Source organism: Megachile rotundata, chromosome 11 (assembly GCF_050947335.1).
Source record: "Megachile rotundata isolate GNS110a chromosome 11, iyMegRotu1, whole genome shotgun sequence".
Classification (NCBI taxonomy): Eukaryota; Metazoa; Arthropoda; class Insecta; order Hymenoptera; family Megachilidae; genus Megachile; species Megachile rotundata.
In genome coordinates this window covers 13,651,465-13,663,739 of record NC_134993.1, presented here as the reverse complement: position 1 = coordinate 13,663,739, position 12,275 = coordinate 13,651,465, and the positions used below count along the sequence as shown (strand labels likewise).

At 32.9% G+C, this 12,275-nt stretch overlaps 4 protein-coding genes across 7 annotated transcripts in view; 1 reads left to right on the top strand and 3 right to left on the bottom strand.

Moving 5' to 3' along the window:
- Positions 1 to 107: 107 nt before the first annotated feature.
- pcx (pecanex) lies at positions 108 to 12,194 on the top strand. Of its 4 annotated transcripts, none has more exons than XM_012279142.2 (16): positions 108 to 464; positions 648 to 670; positions 1,264 to 1,510; positions 1,628 to 1,903; positions 1,983 to 2,335; positions 2,409 to 2,552; positions 2,619 to 2,863; positions 2,950 to 3,203; positions 3,395 to 6,690; positions 6,855 to 7,316; positions 7,388 to 7,532; positions 7,616 to 7,874; positions 7,940 to 8,293; positions 8,373 to 8,497; positions 8,565 to 8,839; positions 8,905 to 12,194. In XM_012279142.2, the coding sequence occupies exons 1-16, from the start codon at positions 284 to 286 to the stop codon at positions 9,184 to 9,186; spliced, it is 6,921 nt and encodes a 2,306-aa protein (XP_012134532.1). In that variant the 5' UTR covers positions 108 to 283; the 3' UTR covers positions 9,187 to 12,194. The 4 variants fall into 4 exon arrangements, with proteins under 4 accessions (XP_012134532.1, XP_012134534.1, XP_012134536.1 ...); XM_012279144.2 differs by having other exon boundaries at positions 109 to 464; positions 8,385 to 8,497; XM_012279146.2 differs by lacking the exon at positions 648 to 670 and having other exon boundaries at positions 109 to 464; positions 8,385 to 8,497.
- On the bottom strand, positions 7,233 to 12,079 carry LOC100876270 (thioredoxin C-1). Its single transcript, XM_076537143.1, has one exon. The coding sequence runs from the start codon at positions 12,077 to 12,079 to the stop codon at positions 11,648 to 11,650; it is 432 nt and encodes a 143-aa protein (XP_076393258.1). The 3' UTR covers positions 7,233 to 11,647.
- SA1 (stromal antigen) overlaps positions 7,233 to 12,275 on the bottom strand; it is a 21,064-nt gene continuing 16,021 nt past the window's right edge. Inside the window, exon 19 of the mRNA XM_076537133.1 lies at positions 7,233 to 8,777. Coding sequence (XP_076393248.1) covers positions 8,766 to 8,777 — 12 coding nt within the window. The 3' untranslated portion in view covers positions 7,233 to 8,765. The remainder of the gene's footprint in view (positions 8,778 to 12,275) is intronic.
- The window catches only part of LOC105661766 (transmembrane protein 218), a 925-nt gene continuing 693 nt past the window's right edge, over positions 12,044 to 12,275 (bottom strand). Inside the window, exon 4 of the mRNA XM_012279140.2 lies at positions 12,044 to 12,194. The gene's annotated coding sequence lies outside the window, so the exon portion shown is untranslated. The remainder of the gene's footprint in view (positions 12,195 to 12,275) is intronic.

Sequence of the window (12,275 nt, the reverse complement as noted above, 5' to 3'; positions counted from 1 at the left end):
TGGAATGGATTTTCGATTACGTCGTTTTCTTTTTCAATGATTTTTATGAATACCAATAAATTCAGGTGAATCACAAATGTTCGAATCTTATGGGGAATCGTATGGTTCGTGTCCAAAATCATCTGAGATGTGAAGATGGCTGCGAAGTCAGTAAGTCGTGTGCGCCAAATTCATTGATTAATAAGGCCGAGATAAAATGTATCGCCTTATTGTTTGCCACGCGATTTTTCGAATGAAAAAGATAGGCTACGCATAAAGCTGTAAAGCAGCAAGTGATGGGAAGATGGTGAGGGAGCACTTTTACAACTGGTATGGGTTCTCAAACGCTGGAAATTTTGAGACAAGGCGTCTGGGCGAGCCTGACAGGAGGCTGGTTTTACGATCCGCATCTCGATATTTTTTCAAATACTTTTCACCTTTACATTTGGCTCTTCCTGCTCTGCTTACCATTTACTATATATCTTGTAAGTAAACTAACGTATACATTCTTTTCCACTCGTAACTTACTTATCTTGTATAAATAACATTATACGAAGTGACTTGGTTCAAGTAGTATTTCATAATTATTTCAAACAATAAACAAAAATATTACATGTAAAAGTTACATAGCGTCAGGAAATAATATAGTATTAATAGTTTCTTTACAGGTGGAGACAGAGGAGATCTAGAGGTCAGTTTTGTTCTTTTAAATGGAACATCCAGTTTTTTCTAGAACAGCTAATTCTGAATATAATAGTACTAAGGTATATTTATCTTCCAACTTACCATTCTTGGGATATTTTATTTTGTTCATCCTGTTACCTTCATTGTAATTAGATTGTTGATTGTGTTTATGATGTATCGAAGTATGCAATAGGAATTCATAACATTTGTTCGAAATGTTATATTATTCATTTTATATTCATTAAATGACAAATTTAATGAAACTGCGAGATGTTAAAAATCCAATGATGCTGTACCATGACTTTTATTCTCCAGAATTTGTTTATATCTTAAACTTTATGATGAAAGTAACAGGATATATAAAGTTAAATGTTTCACGATAAATGTACATTTATACTCAGAATTTGCTGCTCTAGCAAAAAGATTGAGTATTCCATTTAAAAATACAAAATTGACCTATAGATCTATATTATGTTTTCATTTGCAAAGAAATCATTGATAATGATATTCTGTTATTTTTAATTTATATACATAAATGTATAGTTTATATAATTATATTTATAACGAATTAAAATTATACATTAGTCTTTTATTTTATAGTATTTTCCACCAACATTGTATGTTTGGGTGGCATATTGTTCTTCGATCGGAGCACTATTTGGTACAATAAAATGTGTCAATCATGCATTGCATTGTGTGTATGATACGACTGAATGTTTAGAAGAATGTGGTCAAGCTATTAGTCAGCAAAGATCAGAAAGTGAAAAACGACATATAGTGCATAATAAATGCAGGGAACAATCACAAAATCAAGTAGATCATGGAATAGAGCTCCAAGTTTTAAGCGGTATAGTAGAGAGTTTTTTATATTTCAAATTTATCACACACATGAACATAGATTTCTATTTAACTTTAAGTTATATTCAAATTATGAAGAAATAATTTATAAGGTCTTTTGAAATAGGAAAAACAGATACACCACCTGTTGAATGCTCATCACGCAACTCTTTTATCGAATCAAATGTGCAAAATGCAGATGCAGATAGTATAACATCCGAGTACAATCGAGATAAACCTAGTTCAACTATAGATTTGAAGGTAGAAATTCATAGGAAAAATAGTTCAGAAAGTTCAGAAGAAGCACAATTAACTAAACCAATGGTACCTAGTATAAATGTACATGAAGCAGAAATAGCTGCTACTCAACACTATGAACCATGTTTTCGAAGTAAAAGATACGGTATTACTTTTTTAACTTTTATATTAAACTTTAAGGTCATTGTTTTTATGATACTAATATTTATTTTGGAAACGTGCAGAAAGAAGGTTAAAACGACTCAAGTGCGTTGTTATTACCGAGCAAGATCGACAAGGTTCCAGGAAATTGTGCAGGCATGCATCTAAAGATTCACGAAATCGTCACTCTAAACAGGGTAGTCTTGGTAAAACAGGTTCTGAAAGTCAAATAAAACAAACAAGTTCATTAGAACTGGAAGACCATGCAGATGATTATCCTTATTGGAAGTCCAATCAAAGTGTTCGACGTCTTAATTCTAATTCAATTCCAATGGAAACTCATTTAATGAACGATCATCCGCAGAGTTTAGAAATTATATCAAAAAAGGAAGACATGGACAAAAATAAAATTTCATCACATCCACAATCCTTAGAGGTAAAAACGAAGTAAAATATATATTTAACAAGAAATATAATTGAAACTGCGTTTCTATAATATTTTTCTAAAGGTTATCACAAAGAAACCACATCAACAACTTATTCATCCACAAAGTCTTGAAATAATTGGTGCTACTAACAAAAATATGAACTCTACAGATGACAATAATTTACCTCTTCACCCACAGAGTCTTGAAACAATTAATACTAAAAAGGTATGTTTAGATTCGTCTATTAGATTATGTATAACATTATATTAAAAGGGCACATTTGTTTCAAAGGTATTACCTCAGAATACATTGAGAAAAAATCAACTCCAGTTATTACCATATCTTAGTTACGGATCGGAGATAGTACATCCTATAGCAGAACAAAGCGATGAACAGTTTGCTAATGAAAGTACAGGAGGATTTAGTCTTCGCGATTCTTGTAGTCCATTACTTACTCGAAAAAGTTGTGAAACTAATACTACCTCAAATCGAGACAGAAGTCTTAGTACTAGCCGATTTGAAGATAGATTTTCAAGGTAATTTAAAAGCAATAGAAATGATTATAGAAATAAAATGATGAAATTAGTAATTAATTAATTAATGTAATTTTGTTGCAACTTAGATTTAATGGGGATGCTGGTATAGATAATGATTCTGCAAATTCTCGTGATGCCCTGATCGAAGAATCAAAGCCTGGCGTGAAAAGAAGATACAGTAACGCGAGTCAGAGCAGTCGTGAATTTTCAGATGGAGAGAGGTCCAAAGACAAAGATAAATTGAAAAATATAGATGATCCGTTAAATGTTGGAAGTGTTCTTGGAATTGATCGATTATTCGAAGGCAATGATTGTACATTAGAATCACGAACGAATAAAGGCAAGTTTAACTTCTTAAACGTCATTCACACTACTAACACTATTGAATTGTACTTTATGCGAGGAAATACATCAATAGATCATTAACATCCGTTAAGAATGAAAAGTGAAATTCATATGAAAAGTATTTAATCATACTGTTAAAAGTACAAAAAGGGTGAACAATATAGTTTATAAATTCTCATTCTATAGGATTGCATGATAAGGAACCAGATTCTGGTTCGTCTAGTACGATACTGAGCATGGAAAACGAGGTGAAACGAAAGTTACTCCCGCAATTAGAAACAGATAACAAACGACATCAAGGTGCGATACCTAAACAAAGCCGTCCAAAACCTGCAGTAGAAGCTATAGATGATAATATTACAACTGTTGAACAAACCCGGCCAAGACTTAAACGAACGTTAGAAGTCAGAAGAGACAAAAATAGAAGAAGAGAGGGAAGATTTGAACAAACTAGCGGTTCGAACAACGAGTTAAGTACACTTAGCCTTGCATCTTCTTTGTTAGCTACGTTATTGACTTCTGGTCGAGAGTTACCTGGTCAATCTAGTACAGTGTCCGATTTAAGATTAGGCTGTAGTTCAGAAAACCGAAACTCACGAAGAAGGCGAGGTCCTTTGAAGTGCTCAATTAGACCGTATCGCGTACCACGAGATAGAAATCGGGACGACAACGTTGTTCCGTTCACCGCTCTACTTGGATTGATATCGAACGAAGAATGTCATTTGGTCGCCAACCATAACGACACCATAGAAGCAACCGTACCTTATTTCCACGACGAAAGCGAACGCTGGTTAGCCTATACCTTCGACGAGAAAACATCCGACGCTGCTGCAGCTGCGCAAGTTCCTTCTAGCAATAATGATAAATTGTTGAATACCTTGCTACGTCAACAACTTAATCAAAATTTACGTTACGATAGAAATTGGGAATTAACGGACACTCTAAGCATCAGTTCTAGTAGTCCATCGTTAAATTCTCTTGATTTAAGTATACACATAGATACACCGCCTGTTTTGTCGAGCCCAAAAAGCAATCAAACGAAGGCACAAAATTCATTTTCATCAAATTTAGTTTCTTCGAATACTGGAAGTACTAATCACTCGACGGGAGAAACCTCGGAACGAGATCAATTTCATCAGAATGCTGGGAATTCGAATCAGTGTGAACCTGAGACCTTAGAACGTGATCAATTTCATCTGTACATGTCACGTATCGAATCGATGACAGATAGAAATCGAAGATTACGGAATTTATTAGGATATTTCAATTTGAACCTTTACCCAGTTGACTCTAATCGTCGAGTGTCTGTCTTAACGATGCCAACGCATCAGGAAGCCGATATGAACACAAATTTATCTTGGAACCGATTTATCGGTGGTTTAGATGGTTCTGATTCTAAACCCAAACAAGCAAGACATTACTATAAATGGAAAATTGGGAAATTACCGCACATCAAAGTGCGATTCGATCGTTTATTTTTGTTAGCTTTGTTGGATCGAAATTTGACCATTTTTGAGACTATCATTTCGACGTTCCTAGCAGTCGCCGTCGCCGGATTAGGTCTCTTGTTGCTTCAACAAGGATTTTACCAAGATATATTTGCTTTCATGTTCTGCTTCGTAACTGCCGGATGTCAGTATTCATTGTTAAAGTCTGTTCAGCCTGACGCTGCTTCTCCGACGCACGGATTTAATCGCATAATAGTCTTCTCCCGCCCCGTGTATTATATATTATGTTCAGGGTTCATATTAATTTTCAACGAATCTTTGAGGAACTTTAAAACATCCGAGTTTCGGATATACGGTTTACGAATCGCAGACTATGATGTTATATTGCAGATACGCAATATTTTATTAATTTTTCTTTTGTGCTTTCCACTTGTATTTTCTTTGGGTTTGCTCCCTCAGATCAATACTTTTTTAATGTACCTCTGTGAACATATAGACATTCATTTGTTTGGAGGTAACGCTACCACTAGTCTACTTTCTTCCATATACTGTCTCTGTCGCAGTATCGTCACTGTAATTATTTTGTACGGGTTTGCGTATGGAGCGCTCACAGAACCCAAGTCTTCGCAACATATTTTATTCTCCATTTTTGCGGGCTTGTTAGTCGCTGTGTCTTATCACTTGAGCAGATCTTCCTCGGATCCCTCCGTAATGTGGGATATTGTTAAAGCAAATTTGTGGCCACCAGAAGTTTATATGGAAGAAAAGGAAGCTAAGATTATTGAGAATACATCCCGTAGAGACAATTTATCTGCACCGTACAAGGAAGCAAAATTCAGAGCATACAGAAGAAAGAAACATGTAAAGATTGAAGTTGGCGAACAAATGTCTGATACAGAATTAGTAGATCCGTTGCCTGAAAAATTGAGAGCAACAGTAAATGCAAGATTGAAAAATGACTTAATAGTGTGCACAGTGATAGGTACTTTGTCTTTCGGAATTCATTGTTCAACCGTATTCACAGCATTGCAGCCAGAATTAAACCCTGTTTTATGGGGCATCGCAAGTTGTCTAGGATTTCTGTTACATTACATCGTACCACAACTGAGGAAAGAATTACCATGGTTGTGTTTATCAAGACCAGTACTGCGTAGTCATGAATATCCTCAATTTGAAGTTCGTGAACCAGTGAAAATTATGTGGTTTGAAAAAGCTTATGTTTGTCTGTGTTTCCTGGAAAGGAATGTTTTGTATCCAATAGTATTTCTAGGAGCACTTACAGAGTGTTCGTCAAAAATTGTATCCAAATTTGGAGAAAGTATAGGGGCATTAATTATAGTTGTCTGTGGATTGAAATCCTTAAGGTCTGCGTATTCTGATCCATCAACACGTTACCTGGTTCTAATTTTTGCTGTTCTGTTTTTCAAGCTAGATTTCCGAAATCTCAGTGAAACATTTTTGGTAGACTATTTTGTAACAGGAATAGCATTTGCTAAAGTTTATGAATTACTTTTGAAAATTCGATTCGTAGTTACATACATTGCACCCTGGCAAATTACATGGGGTAGTGCTTTTCATGCATTCGCTCAACCCTTCTCCGTTCCACATTCTGCCATGCTGTTCTTGCAAGCGGGTATCTCTGCGATTCTGAGCACTCCTCTAAATCCATTTTTGGGCAGTGCAATTTTTATATCGTCGTACGTGCGTCCGGTAAAATTTTGGGAACGAGATTACAAGACAAGAAGAGTAGACCATTCGAATACACGAATGTCTTCGCATTTGGATCGAAATTTGGGTGCGGATGATAACAATTTGAATTCGATATTCTACGAACAATTAACGAGATCGCTGCAACACAGTCTTTGTGGAGACCTTGCTCTTGGCCGCTGGGGAAACGTTGAACAAGGCGACTGTTTTTTACTAGCATCCGACTACTTGAATTGCTTAGTACACATTGTACAATTAGGCAATGGATTAGTAACTTTCCAATTGAGGGGCCTTGAATTTCGAGGAACGTACTGCCAGCAAAGAGAAGTACGTACCATTGTTATAAGTACGCATCTTGCTACATGGTCCTTGATAAAACTAGTAATTCTTTTTCTGCTATGCCTGATTATATTTAAACAGAAGCCATGTAGCAAGACTGTAATATTTCACAAACTATTATCCAGTTTAAACCTTACTATTTTTCATTGTAGGTGGAAGCAATATCCGAAGGAATTGAAGATAACAACAACTGTTGTTGCTGCGAAATGGGACATTTTTCTAATGTGTTGAGTGTGAACGCAGCCTTCAGACAGCGCTGGCTAGCTTGGGAGCTTGCTAGCTCCAAATATGTTCTAGAAGGATACTCGATCTCTGACAATTCAGCGGTTTCTATGCTTCAAGTGTTTGAATTTCGCAAAGTACTAGTTACTTACTACGTAAAAAGCATTGTTTTCTATACCGTCAAATCACCAAAATTAAAGTATTGGCTAGAGAATTCTGAAATTGCGGATGCACTTAGTGTAACTCTTAAAAAAAATTTCGTTGACTTGGATCCTGTGTTTAATATGAGCATTCACGAGGACTTTGACTTTCGTGCTAGCGGAATTACAAGAAGCAGTTTCTGCAACGTTTATTTAGATTGGATACAGTATTGTGTTACTAAACATGATAAGGTATTGACTTAAATATTTATTGCATGTATTTATTAATTACACTGATATTCATATTCAGTTATTTGTTTCAGACATTAGATAAGTCAAGAAATTCACGGCTAGTGTCTTTATGTCTCGCATTGAGCCTTTTGGGGAGACGTGTTTTAGGAGCAGTGTCTAACAATACTGTTTCGAACGTGGAATTTTTTCTGTATGGATTGCATGCTCTATTTAAAGGTACAATTAATATTAATATTAATATTACCTTAATATAACCTAACCTAACAATAATATTAATATTAAAAATTTATTTTATCCAGGAGATTTTCGAATAACATCGGTTCGAGACGAATGGGTGTTACTCGATGTCGATCTGTTAAGAAGTGTCGTAGCAAAAGGAGTAAGAATGGCGTTAAAGTTACATCAGGATCATTTTATGAGTCCAGAACTGTATGTTGAGCTGTCTGCTCTTTATGAAGCTATAGACAGTCACGACAAGAATCTTGTGATCAGTCATGAAGCAGATCCGCTCTGGAGAAATGCAGTTCTGAACGGCGCCCCTAGCCTTCTAGCTCTTAGGTAATTTTATATTATAATTTTCTCACAAATATTGTCACAACATTATCATAATTCTTGATTTACAGACATGCACTTGATGACGGCATCGACGAATATAAAGTAATAATGCTTAATAAACGTTTTTTAAGTTTCCGTGTAATTAAAATGAATCGCGAATGTGTCCGTGGTTTGTGGGCTGGACAGCAACAAGAATTAATATATTTGAGGAATAGAAACCCGGAGCGAGGCTCTATACAGAATGCAAAACAAGCTCTTAGAAATATAATAAATAGTTCTTGCGATCAACCGATTGGTTATCCAATTTACGTTTCGCCGCTGACAACTAGTTACGCAGAAACTAATGAACAGTTATGTTCAATAATTGGAGGACCTTTGAGTCTTGGAATAATCAAGACTAACATTTTGAAATTGTGGCAAAGGTATGTCTACTCATATCATACAAGTAATAACCATATAACAAAATCTGCCCAATATTAAAAAGTCTGTTATCATTAAAAGTCTTATTTACAGAGTTAGAAGAAGATGTGGTCAAGGTTGTTCTTCCGGAGGCACAGGATCTCAAGATGATGGAGGTTTTGGTAACGATGGAGTATATGCAATGACTACATACAATATTCATTTAGGTACGTACAGTCATTATATCAATATAATTGTTTTACAATGTATATATAATAAAATTGTTAACAATAGGCTACAGTCAGTCAGGTCACCATACATCCGGCTCACAGTCCATAGATTCTGGATGTCAAATTGGTGGATCAACTGGACGTGGTTCTTTGGGAAGAACAAATACAGGATCTCTAGGTGGAAACAGAGGATCGCTGGCTTCGGTTGGTAAACCTACAAGCTCAACACTTGCTAGTTTAGCTGGTCTTCTTAGTAACAGCGATATTAAAACTGAAACTAAAAGCGAGACAAGTTTCACCAGTAAATTAGAGAAAGAGGAAGTCTTACAAAGAGTACGGGTAAGTAGAAAATAAGGCAGACTAATTGACATTATTATTAAAAATAATTTGCTTTTATTATTTAGATCATAGATCCTAATCAAGTGTACGATGCTATTAATTTGGGTCGTCGCATAGACGTAATTTGGCCAGACGAAAGGATGAGGCAACAAGGCGGTAGATCTGGATGGCAACATTGGGTACCTGAAAGAGGTATGGAAGGATGCGTTGTTCATTGTTGGTCCCCTAATCATCGTGATCCTAATCGGCGGTCTCACGTAGATAAAGTAATCTTACTTGTCAAAATTGACGATAAATATGTTCCGATAGCAGAGCAAGGTGTACGAAATTTGGGGGCAGAAGTGTGATGAAGTATTTTTGAATCCTTTATAGTAATACACATAACGATTTTCATACAGTCTTTTTTTGAATCACGCACTACGAAATAGAATTAATAGAAATGCGTTAAAAATTTAAAAAATTCATTCCAGTTACAAAATGATAAAGTTCTATCGTAAATGATTATTCTTAAAATTGTACATAATGAAAATCGACGAATTTTAAAGACTAGTTTCCTAATTCTACATACACACATGTATATATACAACCACAAAATACTCTACGTTATACAATTTTTCTAAGATTTTCATTTACCGGATTTTTTCCCTAGTTTTTCGTTTTTCTCTCATTTTCCTTCCATTACAATAATATTTAATAGATGCAATTTCCTTGAAATGTTTGGAACAAACATGAATTTTAAAACCTTACATAAAAAATTAGTTAATATTTTATCTATTATAATCCAAGGATTATTCATACATATTTACTGTGAAGACTAATCACAAAGTAAATTGTATCATGTTGTATCATACTATGTATCATATAACTATTAGATGATTTAGTAATAACAGAATCTAGGTGTTACTTGTTGTTAATAAGCTAAATTATTTTTATCGATATAAAGTTCATGATTGGGTATGTTCAGATTCTACTGATTTACATTGTTCATATTTCAATTATTATATGTTTTTTATAATTTATAATTGTATAAAACATATAATTCTGAGAAATATAATAACGTATAAGAATAGCGATTGTTATAAATGTTCGTGAATTGCATTGTTTGTTAAGGAAGAAAGATATTTGTGTTACTGTTATTGAACATGCCCAATAACAACAAGTAACATTAGTGAAAATTTGTATATAATATCATTCGTGTTTTTCTACATTTTGTTACATTTTTTTTAAACTACTTGATATAGATAAGTTGTAAATATGCGCAACATTTCTGCAACATTAAAGCGTCCAAATGTATTTACTGAACATGTAATTTTGTGGGGCCATAAAATCGCCTCTACAGAACATATCGGTGCACTAATAGCAATGTTATATATATATCTTAAATTTTGTTTGTATGCGTTTATTGTATGAAAATTAGGATAATCGTGTTGGTGTGTTTACATGTAGTATGTATTCCGTTATAATTTTCACTAAAAAGAAATTAATATTACATTGAACATTACTTCGTGTAAATACACCCACATTTATCCGAAGAATAAAAATAAATTTATTATCATTTTTTCTTTTAAAAGACTTATTGAACATCTTTTCCTAATTTTGTATATATTTACATGAATTACTTCTCAATTTACTTATTTAATTGCATATGTTATTCAAATTTGAAACATGTATACTGGTTATTATTAAGAAAACAAGGTTGCTTGCAAAAACAAAATACTTTTTGTTAAAATTTTGTTTCAACAAGAGTTACAATATATTTCACATAAGAATAAAAGGTTTTGCAAGTAATCAAGGAATCACAGCATTGCCTTATCATGGTGTCTCTCGAAAGCACTTGACTGATAAAAAAGATTATAGCTAGTCTTTTAATTGTTGGTATACATTTATGTATCGCTTGCTGCCAAGGGATAAAAAACCTCTTTTACCAGGGAGTACATGGATTAAATCACTTTTATTAAGTTTTAGGCCTACTATGTGTAATCGGCAACAATTTCATACGTAAATTGTACAAAATTGTTTCATAAGTTGAAATAAACCTGAAGTAGAAGCTAGATTAAATTAACAATTTGTCCATAATTCCTACATCAGTCACGTTTTATCATCTTAGATTTACGTTCATTGTTTAATAATAAGCCATTGTTAACTTTGTTGCATAATGTGCTTCGAATGAATTTTATTGAAATGAAATAAATTAATCTTATTAACTGTATTCTACTAAGAAATATTTAAGTAGTGATAGCAATTATGCAAAGAAAGTAAGTTCCTTGAAATATACTTCAGTTTTAACATTAGGATTAGTTTAATAAATACAGCTAGTGTGACGATTTCGTGAAATAAAAAAAGGCCGTTAATATTAATTATTATAACATATTGTACTATGTAACATACAATCAGTTTAAAAAAATCATTTTATAATCATGTTATAATATTACTATTACATATAATACATTATTAAGAGTTTGTAAAATAACTAACAAGTTATTATTAAAAAAAAAAAATGATAAATAATAAATATGTTATCTTTTCTGAAATTACAATCTTGTTTCATCCCAATATTAATGAGGAACACAAAATGTTGAATCTTAAATATAACTTATAATAGCAAATACATCTATTATAACTTGAATTTATTTTCACGATTTAATATATAAGTTGCATTTTAAAAGTTTAACTTTTAATAAAATATTTGTTTTAATATTGTTATTTACTCATTAAAGTTAAGAGAATAAGAATTGTATAGCATAATACAATAAAAGTATTTTTAATTAATTGCTCTAACAATTTTTTTTTTTACAATATTTAAAATATTCACGTTCCATTTGGTCTTTTATCTTTTTCAGAATTTGTGGAATTCGTAGTAAGTTTCTGTATTAAATTTTCTATAATATCTATACTAATCATGCCTACAAACTTATCAACAACTAATCCACTTGAAATTACTGTAATAGCTGGCACAGCTTTTACTTCAAATATATCTACTAATTCTGGATTTAATTCTAGATTCACAATAGCAAGATCTAGTTTATCCATTGGTCCTATAAGTTCTATTAGTTTTGGTGTCAATATTTTACAAGGGTCACACCAATCAGCATGAAAATTTACAATAACCGGTACAGAACTGTTCATTACTTTGCTAACAAATTCACTATTACTAGTTATTTCAAATTGTTTATTCTTTTGATAAGATGAAGAAATATGCCTGACCAGAGCTGTTGGAAGTTTACTAGTATTGCGCAACATTTTGTATTGTAAATACTATATATCATAAAATAAAATAGTGTTGAGCAGAATTATACAGTTTTGTTCAGTTGCAGCATTTAATTAGTAAGAAGTCTTCATGTTTTATTAATGGCTTCTGTAAGACAATATAAATAAATAAAAATTAATATGTTTGCTTCATTGTTGGATTTACCTTCACATATATATAAAATTATAA

Excerpts from the sequence above, each read along its gene's own strand:
- pcx (XM_012279142.2), top strand. The coding sequence starts at position 284 with ATGGTGAGGGAGCACTTTTACAACTGGTATGGGTTCTCAAACGCTGGA. Across the intron at positions 2,553-2,618 it reads AAACAATTAATACTAAAAAG|GTATTACCTCAGAATACATT; the intron begins GTATGTTTAGAT and ends TTTGTTTCAAAG. Across the intron at positions 3,204-3,394 it reads AGAATCACGAACGAATAAAG|GATTGCATGATAAGGAACCA; the intron begins GCAAGTTTAACT and ends CTCATTCTATAG.
- LOC100876270 (XM_076537143.1), bottom strand. The coding sequence starts at position 12,079 with ATGTTGCGCAATACTAGTAAACTTCCAACAGCTCTGGTCAGGCATATT.